Source organism: Chiloscyllium punctatum, chromosome 8, assembly GCF_047496795.1.
Source record: "Chiloscyllium punctatum isolate Juve2018m chromosome 8, sChiPun1.3, whole genome shotgun sequence".
NCBI lineage: Eukaryota > Metazoa > Chordata > Chondrichthyes > Orectolobiformes > Hemiscylliidae > Chiloscyllium > Chiloscyllium punctatum.
The window spans coordinates 73646920-73671678 of NC_092746.1; the positions used below are offsets into that span (position 1 = coordinate 73646920).

Genomic DNA, 24759 nt, shown 5'->3' on the forward strand with positions numbered 1-24759 from the left:
CTGCAAATAGCTGGAGTATAAAAGTTAAGAAACTTGGCTTCAAATTCACTAAACTTGGCCTTACTGAAGCAATACTTGAAGTACTGTGCACAGTTTTGGTCCTTATTTCCAAAAAGAAAAAATCACAAATACTTCGAAGGCAGTGGAGCATATGTTGACCAGATTGGTTTTTGGGATGATAGAGTCCTTTCTTGTAATGAGAGGCTGAACAATTGGGCCTATAACTTCTGGCATTCAAAAAAAAATGAGAGGTGATCTCAGTGAAACAAAGGATTCTGATAGTAGATGTAAAGTTGATGTTTTTCCTGAGACTAGAGCAAAGGAACATATTCTAGACATACCAGGTTGATATTATAAGATTAAGATGACGTGAAATGCAATGGAATCAAGGGATGGGGGATTGAGTGGGCAAGTGGAATGAAGATCAAAGATCAGCCATGAAATTGAATGGCGGTGCAGGCTCACAAGAGCTCATTCCGGCTCCTCCGCATGTCCTAACATTCAAAGATGATCAAAACTTCTTCCACCATTTATGTTCCGTTCGCATCAATTGAATTAATGTCAACACTTTGATTTCAGAAGAAAATTGAACTATCATTATCATTTCTGGCTAAAACATGCCTGATAAATGCCCAATCCAGATGCCAGATGAGAAAAGAAGGAGTATGAAGAAACAATTCACTAACACAGCACACTATCCTCATAGATTGCTTGAATGGGAAAAATGTCAAGAACCCAAAAGATTGAAAGGCATTGCCATTACTTTTCTCGAGTGTAGTTGGTGTTAATATATATATTGCCCCTAATATCAATATGTAATTATATAATTAATAACTATAGGTAAATCTTTTCAAGCGTATATAATTTTTCAAGCTCTGTCGGTTATCTTCAGTAATATTTCATTTTATAGTCATATTAATTCATTCAATAAACTAATTCATCTTGAATCCTAGTATCAGATTCTGTTGGAATGCTAGTCGGTATTCCATGAGCTTGGCCAATAAGGTACATGGCCATCGTTATGCTCTCAGCTGGTTAGTGAAACTATTGCTTTGTCCTTGCATTGGTAAAACAAACTGCGAGCTATTTAACCATTAACACACCTCTAATAAAGTTTTGTGGTAATCCTTGATTAACAAACCAAATTAATTATAAATCTTTAAGCAATGACTTTAAACAAAATTAGAAAGATATATGTAAATGACCACTGGATATACATTATTTCTCTTTTCCTTAGACTATTCACTTTAAAAGGAGCCATTTCTATCTTTTCTATGACCAAAGTTGATGAAAATGGAAAAAAACAATATTAATATCACACCATTCTGAGCATATCTAAAGGCTTACTGTTCTGCAGATGTTATAGTTGGCAGCTGCATTGCCATCTATGCACATGAAAGTGTCCTTTAACAATGAAGACATTAACTGTTTCACTGAGGAAATTGGTTCTAATTTACAATTGTACAGATTTAATATTCATTCTTGCCATTGTGGCCTTAAAGATTAATATAAAATGTGTTTCTATGAAATTAACTTATTGCCAAATATACACATCATATTCACTTCCCATGACAAAACAAAGAAAAAAGTACATCAAAGATGGAACCTAAAAACTATCAAGGTAGAAAGGAACCACAATCTATATAAAAATACACTTACTTATTCCACGCATGTCGAAGTTTTTTAGAACTGTACTGTGTGAAACGATCTGCAAGAAAAAGAGATAGGTTAAGTGTCTCACAATGAACTATTTAACTTAATCACTGTGCCATTACCTTGAATATTAACACAGTTTCAGATTAGATTAGGAAATAAACATGAGATGCTTATATTCGAAATGGTTTGCATTTGCAAAAAAAATTTGAAAGGCTATATAATTACAACATTTACACAAACAGTATAAGGGATGAGAAGACACTAGAGAGGAAACATCAGACAAATTTTTTCCTGTATCTGCAGGCGCTTCATTCTGCGCCTTTAATGATTAGAAGCTCTGAGCATCATTGTTCATTCTCTATGTAAATCTGATTAATTTATCCTGCAAAATTTACCTGAGCAGATGCACTTGAATCATTAAATCAGGACTGCACACTAATGTTTCCAAAATTTTCACACTATCACAAATCCAGCATTTTGCAGAATGCAATTTATGTTCAGTGTAATGCAAGTCAATAGCCAACTTTACTAATTATCTTGGAAAGACTCTACAGTAAGAAGAAATAAGAGGTAGCTCAAGACTCTGGCATTACTAGCTGGTGCAACACTGACTCAGTAGTTAGCACTCCTACCTTCCAACGCCAGGGACTACGATTCAATTGCAGTCCTTGGGTGATTGTGTGGAGTTTGCACGTTCACCCAGTGTTTGAGTGCTCCGGTTTTCTTCCACAATCCAAAGATGTGCAGGTTAGGTGGATTGGCAATGCTAAATCGTGCAGTGATGCACAGGTTAGGTGGAATAACAATGGTAAATGCAAGGTCATGGGGATAGGGTAGGGGTCTGGGTGGAATGTCCTCAGATGACCAGTGTAGACCTGATGGGCTGCGTGGCCTCTTTCTGCACTGTAAGGATTCCATGATTATTTGTATCCAATCTACATTACACTTACTAACAAGCAACCAAATTGCATTTGTGGATGACAAAACGAGAATTATATGAAGTTGTATTTTTCCCTTTGCAAGGCCTGGGACAGAGCCCGCTTGAATTAATGAATGCAAATTCAGTCACCTCATTATGAAAAGGACTTTAACTCCTTTGCAAAGCTATGTTCAACAAGGATGGCTTTGATGTGTGAACAGTTATGAATGTACACGGAGAAAGTTGGACAGAGTTATTCAGAAAAAAGTGATATAATTGAATTTTACAGAAATATGAATGACATTTACAAATTTGATGTTGTCAAACATTCACTCTAAACTAAAATTAGTAGAATTAGATTTTTAGAATTAGAATCCCTACAGTGTGGAAACAGGCCCTTTGGCCAAAAAGTCCACACCGACCCTCCAAAGAGTAACCCACCCAGACCCATTCCTCACCCTATATTTACCCCTGACTAATGCACTTAAGCAACACATCCCTATGTAGGTTAGGGATGGGCGACTTAGCATGGTCAATTCACCTGACCTGCACATCTTTGGACAGTGGGAGGAAACCCACAAAGACACGGGGAGAATGTGCAAACTCCATACAGACAGTTGCCCGAGGCTGGAATCACACCCGGGTCCCTGGTGCTGTGAGGCAGAAGTGCTAACCACTGACCTGTCCTTAGTAGCTAAGGAAAGTCACAGAAAATGAAAAAAACAAATTCAAGACATAATTTGGTGGTGTCTGAGCAGAACATATTGAGGAGTGAAATGAGATAGTGGGCATTTGACACAAACAACAGGAACTGGTTTACCAGCCTTTTGTTTCAGGTGTAGTCTCAGAGTATTTAAGCATGACCGGATCCTTTCCACAGTTACCAGATGCTGTTGCTGAGCTTTTTCTTTAAGTGTTGAATCCTTGCAGTGTTGGGATTGCTTGATTAGTAATGTATAAAATTATTGGCAATTGACTCAATCACAAGGAAGGAGCAGCATTACACGTCCAAGTTAGGGCGTTTGTGACTTAGAAACCATTGGGATTTATGACACTAATGCTCCTGTTCTTCGGACCAGTACATACCATGGAGCTGAGAAACGTTGTCAAAATAACCTTGGCACATTGTTGCAGGCCATAGTCTTGCATCACATTCGCTGAATGTGCTCAGCTTCTGCAAACTGCTGCAGTAGCCCCAATCCAGGCAAATAACAAATTGTCATTTATATTGCCTGTCCTGAGACATGTAAAAAGCTTTAAAGGGCATAGGAGGCAGGTTACTTAGCTCAGAACATCCAACCTTTGCTTTCTCTTGCAAAAACAACCTTCATATGTTATGGCCAATGGAGAGCCATGAATGGTCAATTTTGTTTTGGTTGGGGGGGGGGGGTTGGTGTGGAGGTTGTGAGGACTTTGAGTAGGGGTGGGGAGGGTGTGTAGCTGAGATTTTTCACTTCTGAGATGGCCATAACCTGACATTTATATCATGCAATATTACTTGCTATTTGTTGCTATTCAATTTCTGGTTTTAACCAGAATGGACTGTTTCAGTAACAGGTGATGTGAATGGAGCTGAATACTGTGAATATGGTAACTAATTGCCCATGAGTCACCCTCATTTCTGCTTCTTCCTGGGTAGCAGGGCACAACCAGCACCCATCACAATTCCACCAAAACTAAATTAATCAGTTTTCTTTGGGGTGAGAAACAAAGTTGCTCAAATGAGAAAAGTTCTGTCAAATACATTTCTAATTTCAAACCTTCTCTTAGCTTCAATTGTCCATTAAGATTCTTTCCTCATCTTCAACTCCTCAGTTTCCATTTCTGGAAATATTCAAATAAACCCGAAGTCCAAGGACTCTCATAGGTAACTTAGGCTACACTTCAAAGACTAGTTCATTCTCTTAGGCTTTTTGTCTCCAATATGTCTGTCCTGATGATGTCACCTGCTTCTAATACACATTCCTTTATCACAAACCAACAATTCCACTTCCCACAACCATGGTTGGCAGACCCCTTAACCAACTGCTCCATTTTGCACTCCTACTTTGACCGTTTCATCATCTTCCCAATACCACAAATAAGGTTTCCTTGTCCTCATCTTCTCCGGCAACCACATATACCTTTCCTTCCAATCTGCATTCAACATTCCAGTGATACCGTTCTCTTCACTATATACTTCCTCAGTTCTCAATCATTACCTTCTCAAGCAACTTCCAACCAATTGTAGAAGCAATAATGCCTGTACTTTTTTACCTTCTCCCCCTATAAGACTGAAAGCATCACACTCCAGAGTTGAACAATGATCTGCCTTTATTTCTCGGTTTTTGAATTTAGAATACCACATTCAGTGCTCCGAGGCAACTAAATGCAGACTGACTCTGTAGGGCATGACTGTTCAGTCAGAATTTCTGGTTGTCATGTTAACTGTCCATCCCACTGCCAATTCAGCATCTGTCTGTCTTTGATCTCAAAACATTGTCAGAATGAGATTTCAGTAAAGCTTGAAGAATAGCATTGCATCTATGGATTAGAAACTCAGGAACTTTCTTGACTTGCTCATTTCAGACAGTGATGAAGAGGAATGTCTTCTCTCAAAGGGTAGTGAATCTATGGATCTTTACTGCAGAAGGATGTTGAGGCTCATCCTCAAGTAAATTCAAGGCTGAGATAGATGAATCAAGAGTTATGTGGAAAAAGCAGGAAAGTAGAGTTGAGAATGATAAGATCAGCCATGATCTTATTGAACAGCAGGCTCAATGGGCCAAATGATCTATTTCTAGTTCTACACCTTATGGTCATTTGGACTCTTTTGTCATGTCATTTCTCTTGCTTTCTATCCTAAGCTTTCTTCCTCTTGTGCACACTTTCCCTAATTCTTCAAATTACAACCAACCTTTTCCTTTTCTGACAAAAGGTCTAAAGATTTGAAACACTGGTCAAAGTTTAAGGCCCCACATTTCTAGTTAACCTAGGCAGTCCCAGCGGCTGTTTAGATAACCACAGAAGCCAGAGTCACCAATCAACAGGGCAGACACCACTGCAGAAAATGGCTACAATGTGACAGTGGCCATTATTGTGGGTGGGTGGGGACAATCAATCCTCCTCCTAAATGACCTTAAACTTTTTTAACCTCTCTGATCTTTCCCACTTTGTGCTGCAAACCTCAATGGAGACACCGTCATGGGTTTCCATGTACTTTAGCAGAGTCCACTTCTGACAGCACGGCTGCCAATTTTGCAATGCTAAGATGCCTCCTACCTGTCCTCCTGACCTGGGAGCCATGAACTGAACATTGTCATGAACTGAACATTGACTCCAGAACTCAAGTCACTTATTTGGATGCTTCCTCTGTCACTCCCACAGATCCTGCCAACGATACTTCCAATGTCACAACCCGTGGCTCATCCTGATGATGCAATCAGAGCTCATTCACAAAAACTCTGCCCACTGATTGAGCTTACCTCTGCGCAGAAACTGCCTCAGTTGCCAGATATTTACAACATCTTTTCCTTTTATTTCAGACTTCAGTGCGTTATTTTTATATCACAAAATGCAACATTTTGTTTTGCCACACACTGACTTAGTATGGTGGCTCCAAATGCCTTAGATTATTTCCTCAAGCGATGTTACTGGCACAAAGTACATCACTAATAAATGTTTTACAAATTAAAACTTATTTGTCTATGCATATTTTAGATTATCCATTAATAATTTAGGAAATATTTGATGTGTGGGAGGAATCTGTCTCTATTTAAAACAGATTTACTGCACAGAATCAGAATGCTAAACCATAGAAACAGGATATTCAGTTCACTCAATTCAGTGTATGTTGGCATTTCACTCAACATGAAACATTTAGTTACAATTGCATTCTTGCTTGCTCCTCTTACTTTTTAATATTCTTTTCTCCCAGTAATGATCTAATTCTTTTTTTCCAGGCTTCAGTTTCAACATGTTTGTAGGAAAAGAAATTCACATTCTGACCAGTGTAAATTAAGTTTCTCCTCAATTCCTTTATCAATTAATTTATTTCAATGATACCTCACCAGGAAGTGAAAACAAGCCGTTAGTCTTACACATTTTAATTCTAAATAACCTTGATGACCTTAACCAAGTTCACCTTGTAATGTCTCTCCAGTTGAGGCAAAGCATCAAGTGTGTTATTGTCGTGGCCAGTCTGCTTGTCACCTCTTGCTTTCAACTCTAACTGCTGGCTAACAATATAAACTATGATGTGAAGAGAGCAGAGTCTGTAAGTCTCTGACCGATACATAGGAAGCTTTATGTAGGTTCTCCCCATCTTGACATGCCCTAACTAAATAACTTGCAGCTCCAGACCAAACTACAGGGGCTTGGAAGCCGAGATCATGCCACTGCCACCATCATCCCTAGGTTTACCACTCTGAATCCAGGGACACTACATGGCTACAGAGGCCTAACAAGCCATTCAGTTCTTTCAAAACTGCTACAAAATACAAAGAAAGGAATGAAACCAGACAGACCATTCGGCATTGACCTATGCAGTAGAAATGACAACAACTGTAGCCCTGTTGACTGTGCAACGTATTTCCAATTTTTGGCACTATCCCCAGATGTTGGTAAAGCTATCCCACAGACTAGGAGAAAGGAAAGACTGCAGATACTGGAGATCAGAGGTGAAAAGTGTGGCGCTGGAAAAGCACAGCAGGTCAGACAACAGAGGAGCAGGAGAGAATCTATGTTTTGGGCATAAGCTCTTCATCAGGAATGTCAAACTATTGCACAGGCTAGCCAAGTAACAATTAGATATAATCATACTTGCGCAATTATTCCTGACAGACAACTTCCCAGATATCACCATCTCTGGTTACATTCTGTCCCATTAGCTGGACAGATCCTGATATAGCCACAGCACAGTGGTACAGTCAAGTGGAAACTGTCCTGGGAGTCTTCAGCATTCACTCTAGACCCAATGAAGTCTCATGGCATTAAGTGAAATAGTGGCAAAGAAATCTTCTAACACCTACTGCCTCCCCCATCAGTTGGGGAGTTAGCATTCCTCCATATTGAGCATCACTTAAAGGAAGCATTGAGCATGGGAAGGATACAGAATGTACACTGGATGGGACACTTCCAACTAACTCAGTGAGCCTCCTCCAAAAACACATTCAAAATCAGTGACCTGTATCACCTGAAAGAACAAAGGCAACACATGGAACAGAAAACGAGGTAAAAACAATAACTGCAGATGCTGAAAACAAAATACTGGATTAGTGGTGCTGGAAGAGCACAGCAGTTCAGGCAGCATCCAAGGAGCAGCGAAATCGACGTTTCGGGCAAAAGCCCTTCATCAGGAATAAGAAAACCACTACCTGCCAGTTGTCCTCCAAACTACCCAGCATCTTGACTAGAAATGTATTACCATTCCCTCACTGTCATGAGGTCAAAGTCCTTTAAGTCTCTTCCATATACGACTGTGGACAACTCTATGCTCCAAACTCTGCAGCAGTTTAAGAAAGCCACTAACCACCACCACTTCCAAGACATTTAGGAGTGGGCAATAAATGCTGACCTACCCAATGATGCCCACATCCCATGAAAGAATAAATATGAAGGAGCAGAGAAAGTAACAGGTCCAGCAGCAACCATTTCAGCCCCCTTGAAGACAAAGATGAACATTGCACCTAGGAAGCACATGGAAAGATGGATGGAGCAATACCTTGAACTCTATACGATGGAGAATGTTGTCACTAAAGAAGCCTTAAGCCCCATTCCAGACTTTCATATCATGGAGGACATGGAAGTTGCTCTGACTAGTTCATCTCAGTCATTGGGAAACGACAGCATTCCATCTGAAACTGTCCGAAGCGGAAAAGCAGCAAGTGCCTCTAAATTTGGGCATTTTTGCTTCTGTAATGTGTCTTTAGATCAAAGAGCTTGGATTGCCCTTCATACGCCAAATCTATTAGCATCACATGTAAAATGACATACACAATAACAGGACTAACCAAGACCTTGCCACTCAAGTCTCCTCCCACCTTTCCTCACAAGCGTCTTTCCCATTTTCCCGACATGATTGTCTAGCATCTACACTACCTGACTAATCAGATTGTGGCCTTAGTTTCATTTGCTGCCTATCCCCAAAACACTGAACGCTTTTGTCAATTAAAAATCTGTCATCTCACCCCTAAAGATATTCCACAGCTCCCTCCTTAATAACAGGTTCCAGCCTTTGCCAACATCAGATGTTAGACCAACTAGCCTACAGTTTTCCAAGTTCAATCTCCCCTCTTTATTGAATAATAGTGTAAAAATCTTGCATTTTCCAAACTATTGGGACCTTTTCAGATGTTATGCAGCTTTGGATGATGACAAACAATATATTCACTACCACAAACCCCATTTTTTAAATGCCTGGGACACAGGCCAATTGGTTCAATGGTCTTGTCAGCCTTTAGTCTAAACAGTTTTCTCATTTCTTTCTCTTTCGTGATTGTGACAGTATTAAGTTGCTCCAACCCTTTGTTTCTTCATTTTTTGAGAGATTTTTGGAATGTTTTCTGCAGCCTCTCCTGCAAAATTAGATTAAAAATAAATTGTTCAAAATCTTTACGAAGTCCTTATTTCCCCTAATTAATTCACCAAGGCCCAATGCTCACTTTAGCTTCTTTTATTCAATCATAAAAGATCTTTATGAATGTTTTTGTATTTCTCGCTAGTTTCCTTGAATATTTAATTTCCTCCTGTAGTTTTTTTTGGTCACTCTTACACTTTGGTTCTGAAATTGCCCCAATACTTTCACCAGCACCACTAGATATTGAGAGGCACAGAGGTAGATTTTAAAGACCATCTTAAATGGGTTGAGCCGGGCAGCTAATAAGAGAATTTGAGTGCATTGGGCCTATGCTACTGTAAACACTGTCAGCCATTGATGGTGGAAATGAAGGGAACTGGGAATGATAACATGCCTGTGAGATTGCTAGGGCTGCAAGATGCCAGAGCAATAGGGACAAATGAAACAAAGGAGGGATTTGAAGACAAGGATGAGAATTTTAGAATTGTTGCAATACTAGATTCGGACTTAATGTTGATTAGAAATTAGAGAGATCAGATATGGATCTTATTTCTTGAAAGCAGTTCAGAGAAGATTCATGAGGATGATCCCTTGTATAGAGGGAATATCTTATGAGCAAAGGCTCAACAGGATGGAACTCTGCTCACCAGAGTTTTGAAGAATGAGAGGTGATCTTATTGAAATATATAGGATTTTTACGAGGCTGTACAGGATAAATTTTGAGAGGATGCTTCCCCTCATGGGCAAGTCCAGGACCAAAGACACAGTCTCAGAATAAAGAGGTGCTAACTTAAGACTATGGTGGGAGGAACCTTTTCTTCTCGGAATGTTGAGAATCTTTGGAACTCTTTGCCATTATCCCCCAGCCTTATCCCACGTACAGCCCACCCCCTCGCACCCCCTCCCCCTCCCCCTCCCCCCCCCCCCCCCCCCCCACCCCGATCTGATCTAATCTGTTCATTTTCCTACTCACCTATCTGCTCCACCCTTCCCACTGACCAATCACAATAACTCCCCTCCTGCATCCACCTATCCTTTCCCCTGCCCCAACCCCCTCCTGGGCTCCCTCCCCAGTCTTGAGAAAGGGTTTCAACCTGAAACATTGACTTTCCTGTTCCTCAGATGCTGTCTGACTTGCTGTGCTCTTCTAGTTTCACATCCATTGACAGGGAGATATTAAGTCAGATGAAGACATGCTTGGACAAAGAGTTTTAAGGACTGTTTTAGAGAGAAAAGTGAGGCAGACAGAAGTAGGGAGAGTGTTCCAAAGCTTAGGCCCATGAAAACTGAAGGCAGTCTTTCAACTAGTGAAATAATCAATACTGGGGAATTCAATCTCACATTCAGGAGTCCAGATACCTGAGGGCTGCAAACTGGGGAAAATTAGAGACAAAGAGGGTCAAGGGCCCAAAAGATTTGCAAAAAAGGATGAGAATTTTAAAATCATGGTGTTGCATTACTGGGAGCCATGAGAGTTCATCTAGAACAAGGTGATAGGACACAGCTTGCTCAAATTAAAGACATAGGCAGCCAGAATGGAGAAGAGGTGGGAGACTAACTGGAATTGTATTGAGTCCAGTGATAAAAAAAGAACACAAGTGAGGGTTTCTGCAAATGACTTGCTGAGAGGAGTGATTTTGAGCAATGTTACGGAGGTCGAAATAGCCAGTCTTAGTGATGGCACTGACTGGGTTAGACGTTCATCAAGATCACATATGACACCATGGTTGTGATTAAACCATCGTCAGGGAGAGGGATAAAATTGACAGTTAGTGACTCAGGGTAGCATAGCGGGACTAAAACAAGCTGGGAGACATGTGAAGGTAGATACTTCGCGGTCATCTCAATGCTCTTGGGTATCTCCAAACAATGACGCAATCATAAAGCAAAGGAATAACTTCAAGCATTCATTCTAATAGTAGGAACAGGAGTGCAGTCAGCATCAGAATTAGACAAAAAGCTTTATATTCTTGGTTGGTGCAATGAAAAGCTAAGACAGACAACGATCATCTTGTATTTTTAGCTGATGTCAGTAGCAAATTCACAAAATGTAGATCATTAGAGTGGGTTTCTGTGAAAAAGTTTACTTATTTACATGACTCATAAATGAATGTGGTAGATTGTTAAACTACGTTTGAACTTTGACAGTAGTTCATCTTTAATCTATCTTACAGCATGTTAATCATTGCAAATTAAAATTCAGAGCACATTCAGCAGTGAAGTTGTTTTCCACAGAGTATTGCTGGATGCCTCGAAGTTGAGAGAGATCAAGAAATTGCAACTGTAGAGGAAATAGTTGTGTATGTGGTTAATAAAACAAACTTTTTTTTTCAAAATGAAATTTATGGATTATTATTGGCAGCTTGGTGTTGACTGTCTCCAGTCTGAGCCTGTCACTACAACACGGAGAATTTGTTTACATTTACACTTGAGATACTTGAGGTACAGAGCTGTTTCTAGTATCTAATCATTCCTTACATCCTGCCCAGCATATTAGTTTCACTTGGTTTGCATTGGTGTCAAATCTACGATTCTAGAAAAAAAAAAGTCTTCTATTTTGTTACAGGACATTATATAGTGGTAGATCTGTAGAAATACATTGGTGGCTGGGTGGAAATTCAGGTTTGGGGCACAGAGTAGGCAAACTATTGTGTACATAGCTACCTTTATACACTCCAACAGTTTTCCTTCTCTTTGAATTTACAACTTAATTTAATTATGAAGATGGCATGGCAGCTTAATTATGGTTTTCTGAGTATGTTGTGGAATGAGATCCACTAACAGCAGCAACCAGTACAACAGCAATTACAATTGTGCTATACACTACACTTGTTAGGTTTTAAGGTTCAAAGAAAGGAAAAGTACTTGGGAAGCAATATTGTTCTTACTCTAAACATAATGTAATTAAAGATTGGTAGGTTGCAGGTAGGTGTGGATAGTCTGCAAGCACTAAGCAACAACAGAAGATCCTTTGCCTTGTATTTAATAGCATGGTAATTTGGAATCCAATTTTGTTTTATTGTTCACTGTGTTTAATGTTTATTTATTAGTTACATGTGCTAATACATACTTCGAAAATAAGCTAAGCTGGTCATTATAGTGAGATTTATTCATAAACTATCATTGAAATACATATATGTTGCTACCAGACATACTTATCATAAATTGATTTTCTTTGTGTTTTTGTGCTTATTTGCTAAGTTACTGACACCTTACGATGATCAGGATAATTGCATTTTGTCTTTGTTAAAATGACAAAGTAGAACATTCAAATTTTCAAAGAATAAGTGGCAAGGTTTTAACATAGTGATGAAACTAATAAATAGTATATTAGAATCAGAATGTGTGTCATTAAACTCGGGTCTTTGACGAGGAAGAAAATCCTGTTTGGTACTTGCGTTGGCACTTTGGTTGGTATAATTAAGAGGATGAATATCAGCACCTAAATCATTCAGGCATCTCTCCACTGAGCAAGTCGCATTGTCATTGCGATGTTTTTTTTTCAAAAAAAAAGAAAGATTTTATTCTGTTGATTAAATTAAATTGAATGCTATGAAAATCTTACGGAAAGTTTAAGTCACTCTCACATATTTGTAGTAATGAAGTGCTTTCATCTGAGGATCAGTGGCTTAGTGGCTTGATACCCGTTGACCTTCCTGAAGATTATTTACTGTGGTAACCTAACAACAGTACATAGCAAAATCCGAACTTCATCAAAGGATATTTACATCAATAAAACAGGTTTGTTTCTGGAGATTTTTTTTTTTTAAAAACAGTGGAAAGTCAATGACCATGTGCAACACTCCCACAGAGTCTTTCACGTTGCATTGAAATCTAGTAGCTGATAAATAGCTTGGTAGGAAGTGAACTGTAGCTGCTGCTGAGGTTGCAGTCATAATTTTCACAATTTTACTCAATAAGAATGTTAGAAATGGAAAAAAAACTGAAGTTTTCCACTTGAAATCCAGTAAAACTATTGAAACCCTGTCCTTCATTCTGTATGAAGACGCCGTGAACAAAGGAGTTAGTAGATCATCTGTGTGCAGACGTTTGTTAGCACCGTAACCGCGTTCTGAGAGAAGCAAATTGACTTGCTCTCTGATGTTATTCTTATATCTTCCCTAGAAAATCTCCATGTCCAGCTGCAATTAAAAAGTGTGGCAAATTTTGCAGATGCAAATTTCAGTCTTTGCATTCACTTGGTATGTTTGCTTGCAACTGAACCTGACAAAACCTGAAAATTTATATTTGGGAGAAAAAGTGCATTTCAAGTGTTCTTCGTGACTGAAGCTTACTGCATAGGAAGAAGAAAGAATAGCGAAAAGAAAATGGATATTTCTTGGTCACACTGAATGGAGCAGCAGCTGGCAGGCCACTGAAGATGCACTTGGAGTGTAGAACATGCAAGTTTTAGCATATCTGGACTATCCCACTCAGACACACCAGTTCAGTTGTTCAGTTAGAGTGAGTGTTGCAGAGATCAATAAGATTGGAGAAGTTTTATCCAGAATACAGTCACATCCCAGAGGGGAAAATTACAAGCTGGGGTAAGGGAAGGTCTGACTTTTAGGGAGCTAACTATCAGGGATTTCAATGATGTTGAGATGGAGGTCCTGTAGAACATTAATCCCACCCATCAGGCACAACATGCAGACTCTTTTAGGGATCTGAGCAATATGGTGTGTGATGGGATGTATGACAGAATCAGCCAAGGTGTCCTATTAGGCCTTTCTCATGTTAGGCATATCTCGCTCCATCTTTATGCTTTTCATGAAGTAGTGAGCTGAGTTCCTCACTAGGCAGCAGCGGTTGAGGGGGGGTTATTTCTTGTTAAAAACCTTATTGATAGCCCAACTTGCATCATTACTATTCAACTTTCTATTTAACCAAACCCGCTGAACAAGCTAGATGTTGACATCTAAATCAGAGCGGAAATTCTAAAGAATTCAGGTCACCACTTGCTCTGAAGAACCTCAATACTGGACACCAAGCACTACTATCGCCAGGCACACTGCACAGGTACATGTACTACATGTCCATGGACATTGGTGTTCAAAATGTGCCAGCTTCAAACAACTCTCATCATGGCATATCCCCAGTCCACTTACAGGACATTTGTGCACTTCAGTGGAACACTTTTGTCTGCACTGTGCGCTCAGGGACACACATCCAGCTCAATACTCTGCATTTCCCCAGACAACCAAGACTACCCTGATCCACGTGGTACACACAGACCAGATTGGCATCACCTACGGACAAATTTTTAGGAACAGCGCAGGGAGCTGCAAACTGACTATGCTCATTTGGGTGGAGAACAAGCTTTTAAAAATGACACAGGCTCAAGGGATGCTGGTGAACTCTGGGATATAGGCAGCAGGGTGGCTCAGTGGTTAGCGCATCTGCCTTACAGTGCCAGGGACGGGGTTAGGGTGTTGGGTCTGAACTGAATGCTCTTCAGAGGGTTGGTGCAGTGGCTCAGCGGTTTACGCTACTGCCTCAGCGTCAGGAACCCGGGTTCAATTCCAGTCTCCGACGACTGTCCGTGTGGAGTTTACACATTGTCCCTGTGTCTGTGTGGGTTCCTCTGGCTGCTCCAGTTTCCTCCCACAGTCCAAAGATGTGCAAGTTAGGAGGATTAGCCATGGGAAGTGTAGAGGTACAGGGAAATGGTAGAGGGATGGATCTGGATGGGATACTCTTCAGAGGGTCGCTCTGAACTTGTTTCCATACTATATGGATTCTATTTGCTTCCATATCTGCTGATACCACCCTCCACACAGACACACCAACTTGAACTTTGTCAGAGAAAAAAGTAAGATTCAGCCCAGTGTACATGTTAACCTGTGGGGACGGCAGGGGTGCTGATGATAGTCACAATGCAGACCAAAGCAGAACTGTTCTGAAAGTTGTCCTGGAGAAAGCAGAGTGAAATAGAAATGTAGTAATCGGGGATTCAGCAGTTACAGGAATAAATGGAGTCCTTGGTTGTCACAAATGAGAATCTCAAATGCTGTATCGCCAGAGTAAGGATTGTTTCTATGCAGCTGGAAAGGAACCTGCAAAGAGAAGGGTTAAATCCAGTTGTCACAGTCCATGGTGGAACAAAAGCAAGTAATTCTGCTGAAAGTGTGTGGGAGTTAGGTACTAAATTATAAAGCAGGACCCCAAAGGTTTTCCCAAGCCACACAAAAGTTGGTGGATTGGGAGAATTAGCACATGGCTGAAGAGCTAGTGTGAGAAAGAGGAATTTCTTTCTGTTGTACATTGGCACCAGTTCTGGGTTAGGATAGATCAGTAATAGGATATGGTCCAGCTGAACCAACATAGAGTCCACTTTCGAGTAGAAAGAGCAAATAAGGTGCAAGGCCTCTAAAGGATTGAGGAATTGAGGGGTGACACCGATGGCTCAGTGGTTAGCACTGCTGCCTCACAGCGCCAGGGTCCCAGGTTCGATTCCACCCTCAGGTGATTGTCTGTGTGGAGTTTGTACATTCTCCCAGTGTCTGCGTGGATTTCCTCCGGGTGCTCTGGGTTTCCTCCCACAGTTGAAAGATGTGCAGGTCAGCTGAATTGGCCTTGTTATATTACCCTTAGTGTTAGGTACATTAGTCAGAGGGAAATGGGTCTGGGCGGGTTACTCTTCGGAGGGTCAGTGTGGACTTGTTGGGCCGAAGGGCCTGTTTCCACACTGTAGGGAATCTAATCTACTCTACAAGAAATCTAAGTCAGCTAAATATAGAGAAACAAATAGTTATAAAACAGGAGTGTAAAAATTCTCAGATATGAAATGAGGAATAATTTGATTAAAAATTAATTGAAAAGTCTGTACATCAATACACACAATATCTATAATAGACAAGGGGAGCGAAAACACCAGCTGACGATTGTTGAGAGATGGTACTGAAAAATCAGCATTGTGTATTAAAGCATTCCAAGGTACCAAATACTCAGAAAAGGCAGAGAAGGTAAATGTGTAGGTGGAGTAACTATACTTTTTCCTCCTTCCATTATAGAATATCTATCAACAAGACTAAAATAGAACTCCTGTGGATACAGGTAAAAGTTAGTAGAGAATCACTAAGAGGTGCAGGCTATAAACCACCTTACAGTCAAAGGGAAGGAGAAGAAATGCGTAGATAAATGTCAGTAGCCCTGATATTGGATGAACACGAAAGTTTTGTAAAAGGGGGTAAGGGAATTGAAACGAACAATGGATACAGGATTCCTACCTAATCGAATATGTTAAAAGCCTGACAAGGCAAGATTGGCTACTCGATGAAGGAGCAGCCAGACAGGTGAGACAAAAGCAAACAGACTGGCAGCAGACCTGAGCGGCAGTGAGGTTAACAACTGTAGGGAGAATGGAGAGGTCCCACACAGACGGACTGGTGAGGTCCCATACACAGACGGACTGGTGAGGTCCCACACAGACGGACTGGTGAGGTCCCATACACAGACGGACTGGTGAGGTCCCACACAGACGGACTGGTGAGGTCCCATACACAGACGGACTGGTGAGGTCCCACACAGACGGACTGGTGAGGTCCCATACACAGACGGACTGGTGAGGTCCCATACACAGACGGACTGGTGAGGTCCCATACACAGACGGACTGGTGAGGTCCCATACACAGACGGACTGGTGAGGTCCCATACACAGACGGACTGGTGAGGTCCCATACACAGACGGACTGGTGAGGTCCCATACACAGACGGACTGGTGAGGTCCCACACAGACGGACTGGTGAGGTCCCATACACAGACGGACTGGTGAGGTCCCACACAGACGGACTGGTGAGGTCCCATACACAGACGGACTGGTGAGGTCCCACACAGACGGACTGGTGAGGTCCCATACACAGACGGACTGGTGAGGTCCCATACACAGACGGACTGGTGAGGTCCCATACACAGACGGACTGGTGAGGTCCCATACACAGACGGACTGGTGAGGTCCCATACACAGACGGACTGGTGAGGTCCCATACACAGACGGACTGGTGAGGTCCCATACACAGACGGACTGGTGAGGTCCCATACACAGACGGACTGGTGAGGTCCCATACACAGACGGACTGGTGAGGTCCCATACACAGACGGACTGGTGAGGTCCCATACACAGACGGACTGGTGAGGTCCCATACACAGACGGACTGGTGAGGTCCCATACACAGACGGACTGGTGAGGTCCCATACACAGACGGACTGGTGAGGTCCCATACACAGACGGACTGGTGAGGTCCCATACACAGACGGACTGGTGAGGTCCCATACACAGACGGACTGGTGAGGTCCCATACACAGACGGACTGGTGAGGTCCCATACACAGACGGACTGGTGAGGTCCCATACACAGACGGACTGGTGAGGTCCCATACACAGACGGACTGGTGAGGTCCCATACACAGACGGACTGGTGAGGTCCCATACACAGACGGACTGGTGAGGTCCCATACACAGACGGACTGGTGAGGTCCCATACACAGACGGACTGGAGAGGTCCCATACACAGACGGACTGGAGAGGTCCCATACACAGACGGACTGGAGAGGTCCCATACACAGACGGACTGGTGAAGGATCTGTGTGGGACTCATGCGTGACAGCCGTGAAATAGGGTGCAGAAAGCTACGACACATATTCCTTGAATATTCATGAATGTTTAACATTTTATAAAGTCAGAAACGCAAGTAATACAGATATATTAGTTCAGCTAATGAAGGATGGGATCGGAACAAAAGGGAAAAATGATCTTGTCTCAGAAATTCAACATGTAAAATCAATGTGGATGGGCTTAAGAAATAGCTGAGAAGTAGTTTACAGATCCCTGATAGTAGCTACAATGTGGGACATATTCTATGAATCATTTTTCACATTTCTCATAACTTGCAAAAAAAAATGTGTAGGTGATTTTAATTTTCTTATACATTGAAAGAATCAGAGTGGCAGAAATAGCTCAGAATTTATTCAGGATTGTTCATCTTACCCCAGTTCCAACCAGCCAGCTCAGCACCATCCTCATGGCCTGTCCCACCTGCCAATCTTCCTTCCTACCTATTCTCTTCACTCTCCTCTCCGGCCTATCACTTTCATCCCCACCTCCATCCACCTAGTGTACTCTCGGCTACCTTCTCCTCAGCCTCACCCCCCCCCCCTCCCCCTCCGGGATGCTCCCAGCCTCATTCCTGATGAAGGGCTTTTGCCCGAAACGTCAATTTTCCTGCTCCTCGGATGCTGCCTGACCTGCTGTGCTTTTCCAGCACCGCTCTAATCTCGACTCTTAGAACAGCGTGCTCAACTAGGGATGCATTACTGTAGACCTAGTGAGATACGATAGAATTAATGAATGATCGGAGAGGAAAGCATCCTCTAGGCAAGACTGATCACAACATGATGAGATTTCATAGTTTCAGAATGAGAAATCCAGACCCATAACAAGTGTCTTAAACACAAGGCAATTTCAAATGTATGAAGACAAGTATTAGCTAAAGTAATTGAGTGAATCAATTTAAAAGGTTGGTTGGTGGACAATAAGTGACTCAACAAAGTTGCATTTCAGAGAGGAAAAGACTTTATGCAAAGGACATACTATTCAGAACTAACTACTGAAAGATTGAAAGAACAAGTTTCAGATGTTCTCTGCGCATGTATAGAATCCTTCAGCACTGTTGTGTCATCACAATTTTGTGCTCATAGAGTCAAAGAGATGTACAGCATGGAAACAGATCCTTCGGTCCAACTCGCCCATGCCAACCAGATACCCTAACCTAATCTAGTTCCATTTGCCAGCTCACGCTCTAGACTGGAACCTTATAACTCAGAGGTAAGAATGTACCAACTAAGCCTCAACTAACATTTGAGATTTAGTTCAGCAATTTCATCTGTTGAAAATTAAACTGAATATTGCAAATCAAACTGGCGAATCCCTTCCAAATTTGCCTGTCATTTACTTGGAGTCATTTAAGCAATGAAAGTCACATTTCATAAATATGATAGCTCAGTGTGGAAGGCTGTGGATGCTCCATCGTCAACTACATTCAAGGCTGGATAGACAAAAGAGGATCGCAGAGCAGACAGGAAGGTGGAGTTGAAGCCCAAGATCAGCAGTGACCATACTGAACTGTGGAGCTCAGTGAGCATTATGGAGGACTCCTGCTCCTGTTTCTGGTGTTGCTCTTCATTGACGGAAATACTGTACTTCAAATGAAATGTCAAATCAAGCTCCGTTCTTTTCTCTCAGGTGAGCGTAAATGGTTTAAAGAGAAGCAGCAGTGTTCCCCCCATCTCCTCAATCTTCAATCAATATAATGAAGGAAGATTATCTGGCCATTTCTGCCACTCCTGTTTGAAAAACGATGCTGTGCGTAACTTGGCTGTTACATCATAGAATCTAATGTTCAAAGTATTGACTGTAAAGCACTTCAGAGCTTCACATGGTTAATCGAAACTTGTCTTTTTATGTTTGACAGTTTTTTTTTAAAAAGTCATTTTTTTTCCAAAAGTTCAACAAGACCAAGAATTTGTTCTATTATCTGCAGAAGAGTGCAAATAATCATGGAATTGAAACATATTTGCGAGAAAAAATACACTGCCGGGAATGTGAAAGGTAGGAAAAGGACAAGTGAGATCCAATGCAAGAGATTTAAGCTGCAGAAATTATTTTTCAAAGGTATACGTAGAACAAAAAGACCCAACATTCAAAATAACTTTCATCTTCAGCTCATATAACGTTAAAGCTACATTTCTGAACATATTCAGCAATGAAATTGGGAAATCATGAAGTTGCATTTCAAGCCCTGAAATGTGATGGTATCTATTGCCACCTGCTGTTTAATTTAGGGATATACATCTAAATATACATTTTTGCACATGGCCAACAACAGAAGAAACTATGATTAAAAAGATGCATTTGCTTAAAATATTTTGAAGGCACACATTAAATTTTACAAATCCAGCCAATCATGTTGGTTCTGAACCCTCAAAACAATAATCAATAATTTTTCTATTTTCTGCTATTGCATCAATTAATTCCTGACTGGTATGCCTCACCAAAACTTTAATCATTGTGGTAACATTTAACACTGAAATTCAATGCAGTGTATTGAAACACAAAGTAATTTACAAGCGATCTGATAATAGCAAACATTGTGTGGAGTTTTCACTTTCTCTACGTCTGCATGGGTTTCCTCTGGGCGCTCCAGTTTCCTCCCACAGTCCAAAGAGGTGTATGTTGGATGGATTGGTCATGGGAAAGGCAGGGTTAAAGTGATAGTGTGCGCGCAATGTTCTTCGGATGATCACTGTGGACACGGTGGACTGAACAGCCTGCTTCCACACTGCAGGGATTCTAACAAGACAATCATGTGCTGTAACAATGAGGCGTACTGTGGATTTACCTTCACTAACTTGGAGAAAGGAGCTGAATCAGCCAGCTCGAGAGCAGGATCATTCACTTCCTGAATTTGTTTTAGTCTGTTGGAGATATTTTAATTCTGATTGCATTTCTTAATAAACCTATTCAAGTTTGTTCTTGTACATATAGCCTGCTTATACATCGTCCACCTGTGCTGTTTTTAATCTTTAGGTGCGCTGAATGACTTTGCCTTGAGTTGGGTGTGAATGACATAACAGTGCTGTGTACACGTAGGTGTGTGTGCTGGCGTTTGAGAATGTGTAGGGTGATATTTGTGTCTTGAACAGCTTGCCCAAACACACGTCAACCTACTGCCAATACATCAAGCTAATCAAACACTCACTACGTTGTCAATGTGCTTAATGACTTATGAAATGTGACAGTAGTTTACATGACTTGGAATCCAATACATCAAATGAGCAACTGCAACATCTCTGCTCTGCTCAGACTTATATGGAGATTGTTGAAGCGTTTCACCTCAGCCCTACTAGGTCAGCTCAGGGTAGATATCTTTTTGGTGTACAGAGAATTCATTACACACACTGCAGCAGGTGGAATTTGAACCTGAGCCTCCTGGTACCGAGGAAGAGATACTACCACCACACTACAATAGCCCACAAGGGACTAACCTGGGACCAACCAACTTCAGCTGCTTTACCAATTCCCTTAGACTCACAAAGGATAGGGAAATTACATTTCCAGCTGCAATAACACTGCAAATTAACACAGGTTCCATAGAAGTGTCATTTCAGACTTAAAATGTTAACTCGGTTCCTCTTTCCACAGGCAGTGCCAGGTGTGGAGTTTCACCAGCATTTTGTTTTTTTTTTCAGATTTCTAGCATGCAGAGTACTTTGCTTTTACTTCAAAGTGAATGTTGTTGTTGTGTACAATAGGTCGGTTTCAGAAAATGTGTCCAAGTAGGATACGGTCACAGAAAAGCCAAAGACCAAAGGACTGCCCACACAAAGAGATAAATGAGTTTGAACAATCTTCATTCAGATGCTTGCAGAGTTTATCTCAAGGAAATCACATCAAACAGTTCGGCATGCAGACATTTATGCCAATGCAAATTCCAGAATTTTCAAGTATCACAGTATTCTCAGCCTTAGTTGACTAAGCTCTGCTTACAGCTAACAGAAGTTCACCGACACAGTCGGGAGATATCACACTGAATATTGAAGGCATGGTGTAACAACTCTCCAACATAGGGAGCGTCAAATAATGGAAAACTAAATGCAGTTTATAAACAAGTATGTCCCCCTCCTGGGTAGAAGGGTTTATCAGTGCTTAAATGTTGTTAAAAATGTGGGCAGCGTAAAACAGAAGGTTAAATAAAAGCCAGTAGAAAATTTAGCTCAGCTCCATAAATGACAGATTTTCAACAAAAATCAGAATCTCCAGAGGTTAGTAATGATGGAGCAAAAACTATACCAAAGAATTGGAATACTCTGACTATCATAGTTTGGCTGAGGTGTTTTCCCACTACTTTCAAAACTGAAGGAAACTCTGAATCAGAATGGAAATTTCGAGAAGTGGCATAAGAAGCTGCAACTGAACAGCCTACATCATTGGAAGGTTTGTAGAGGAACGAGAACATGCAGTTAAATGGAGTTAGAAACACATCAAGCATTGCTCAATCATCAGCCCTATCTTTACTGATCCAATTGGCACCCCATCTCCAATATCTCAAATTAGCAAACCCCTACAAAGCTTCCCCACTTTGTAATCTCTTCCAACTCCTTTCAGAATTCCATGTTCATCCAATTCTGGCCACTTGTGCAGCTTTACTTCCATCTCACCATCAGGCAGCAGCTGGACCGTTAGCCATTGTTGTCTTACGCTCTTCAAGTCCCTACGTCACCCTTTCAGCCTTTGTAGCTAGTCCCTCCATAAAACCACATTCTGACTGAGCTTTTAGCGATCTCTCGTAATGTCAAGCATCTTGACACTTGTTCAGCAAAGGTACTAGAAAATTAATGTAAGCACCTCACTACTTTACTCAAGCACATCAAAATGTTTTTTGTCAGTTTGCAACCCAATAAGCCCTTATCTGTAACTGTTGATTTTCAGCCCTCTCACATATACAGTTCTGATGGAGAATACACAAAAAGAATGGTCTCTCTTTACAGACACGCCAGTGCACTATGAACTTCCACTTTTTTAATCTAGCAATTAAGCTTGGACAACACCTGTACTATTAAACAATTTAATAGGCTTAGTAAATGACCAGTCTCAGGTACATTTTCGCTTACAATGTAAATTCCAGTGAGATTACCTGTTTTCAAATGTGGTAGAGAGTGAACACCAGGCCAAGTTTCCTCTGTTGGAGTGCCCAAAACCTGCAATTAAATGACAAAAGTTGTAATTCACCTATAATTACATTGTTTACACTGGATAACATTGGTAATGGCATGTACTTAACTTGCATGCAAATGTATTTGATTTCCAGTGCAGCTGTAAATGATCTTTCCAGCGACTAATTTTCACAATAGCGTGTGTATTATTTTACACTGGTACAGGGAGGCAAACTGAGCAAGAAAGGGAGACTAGAATATGGAGGATGGGGCGGGTGAGCTGGAGAAACGGGAATTGAATTGAATTTATTGTCACGTGTACTGAGGCAGAGTGAAAAGCTTTGTCTTGTGAGCAATACAGGCAGATCACGTAGTTAAGTAGCATAGATAGTAAATAATAGGTAAACAGCAGCGTGTGTGTGTGTGTGTGTGTGTGTGTGTGTGTTCAGGCTTCTGTACCTTCTCCACGATGGTAGAGGTTGTAGAAAAATGTTGCTAGGGATGGATTTTTGAGAAGTAGTGAGAAGGTTAGGAAGAGGAGTGTGAGGAGGTCTAGGAGGGGCAGGGAGAGGGTTGTTAAAAATGTAACAGAAGAGAAAGGCAAGGGAATGTGTGTGGGGGAGGCTGGTCTGGTAAAGTGGCGGAGTGGGGGGACCAGGATGCTGGTGCAGGAAGAATGCTGATGAATGAAGAACAACAGCAGACCATTTAGGCCTGCTCCAGTCCACAAGATCACAGCTAATCGGTTTCTATTCTGAATTCCACATTCGACACACCTGATAGCCTCAGATTCTCATGTCTAATACAAATCCACCCTCCACCTTGAAAATATTAGTTAACCCTACTCTTTATTGTGTGAGCCAGAGTTCCAACTTTGCACAACCCTCCACCACAACTTCTCACATCACTGTCCAAAATGATACATCATAATTGAAAAGGGTCCACTAGTTCTAGACTAACACACAAGAATAAACATCTTTTCCACATCCACCCTGTCAAGACCATTCAGGATAATTTAATTTTCAAATTAAATCACTGTTCACTCTTTTACACTAGTGAAAACAAGCTCAGCCTATTCAATCTTCCCTCATAAGACGACCCACTCATCGTAGGTATCAAACTACTCAAACTGCACTGCTTCCAATGCATTTACAACCCTCCTTAAATGAGGAGAGCAAAACTGCACACAGTAATCGAGATGTGGCCTTTTTGATGGCTAAACTGGGTGGGTGGAGATGATCTGGCCAGGAGTCCCAGCCTATGGCTGGGGTTGGCCTGCGTCCTGGGCCTGGGCTATAGTGACACAGCCTAAGTCACAGGGTTACCTGGGAGGAACATTCCTGGGGAGAGGAAAGAAACTGTTGGTGGGAGCAGAGTAATGGAAAAAGGAGGAGTGTCTGAGGACAGAGGCATAGAGCATCAGGTAAATCTAATGCGGGATGACACAAGGGTTCTGGGTGATTTCCAACTTCCCTGGACAGCAACTTGATCGAGTGCCCCACCCCGGGCAAACCGTACCTCAGTTTAGTTCCTTATTTAGTCACCCTGGAGAGACAGGCCAAACTAAATCATACAAATTCTGGAAATACACAGCAGGTCATGCAGCCTCTGGGACAGGAGAATCAGGTTTTGTGTTTCAGGCCGATGAGCTTCAGTCAGAACTGAAAAACGTTAGCAATTTAACAGTTTTTGACTTAGTGCAGGAAAGATAGTGGATAAGGAGAGGAAAAAAAGCCATGTGGACTGTATGTGCTAGACAGGACTGATTCACAATAAAAGAAGGTGGTAAGGTTAATAAGTGCGTGGTAAGGTAAGAAATATTAAAAAAATATGTCGCAGAGCAAAGTGAAAGGCAAAATCATTACCAGCAGTGCTGTCCTAAAAGATAGGGGCACAGGTTATGGTCTGAAATTTTGAAC

General features: G+C 41.4%; 1 protein-coding gene across 5 annotated transcripts in view; it reads right to left on the reverse strand.

The window, feature by feature from the left end:
* cdk14 (cyclin dependent kinase 14) overlaps positions 1 to 24759 on the reverse strand; it is a 672936-nt gene that overhangs the window by 223657 nt on the left and 424520 nt on the right. For all 5 annotated transcript variants that reach the window (XM_072575800.1, XM_072575798.1, XM_072575802.1 and 2 more), the window contains 2 exons: positions 22822 to 22885; positions 1660 to 1708 (listed from right to left, as the gene is read on the reverse strand). In XM_072575800.1, the coding sequence (XP_072431901.1) occupies positions 1660 to 1708; positions 22822 to 22885 (113 nt within the window). The remainder of the gene's footprint in view (positions 1 to 1659; positions 1709 to 22821; positions 22886 to 24759) is intronic.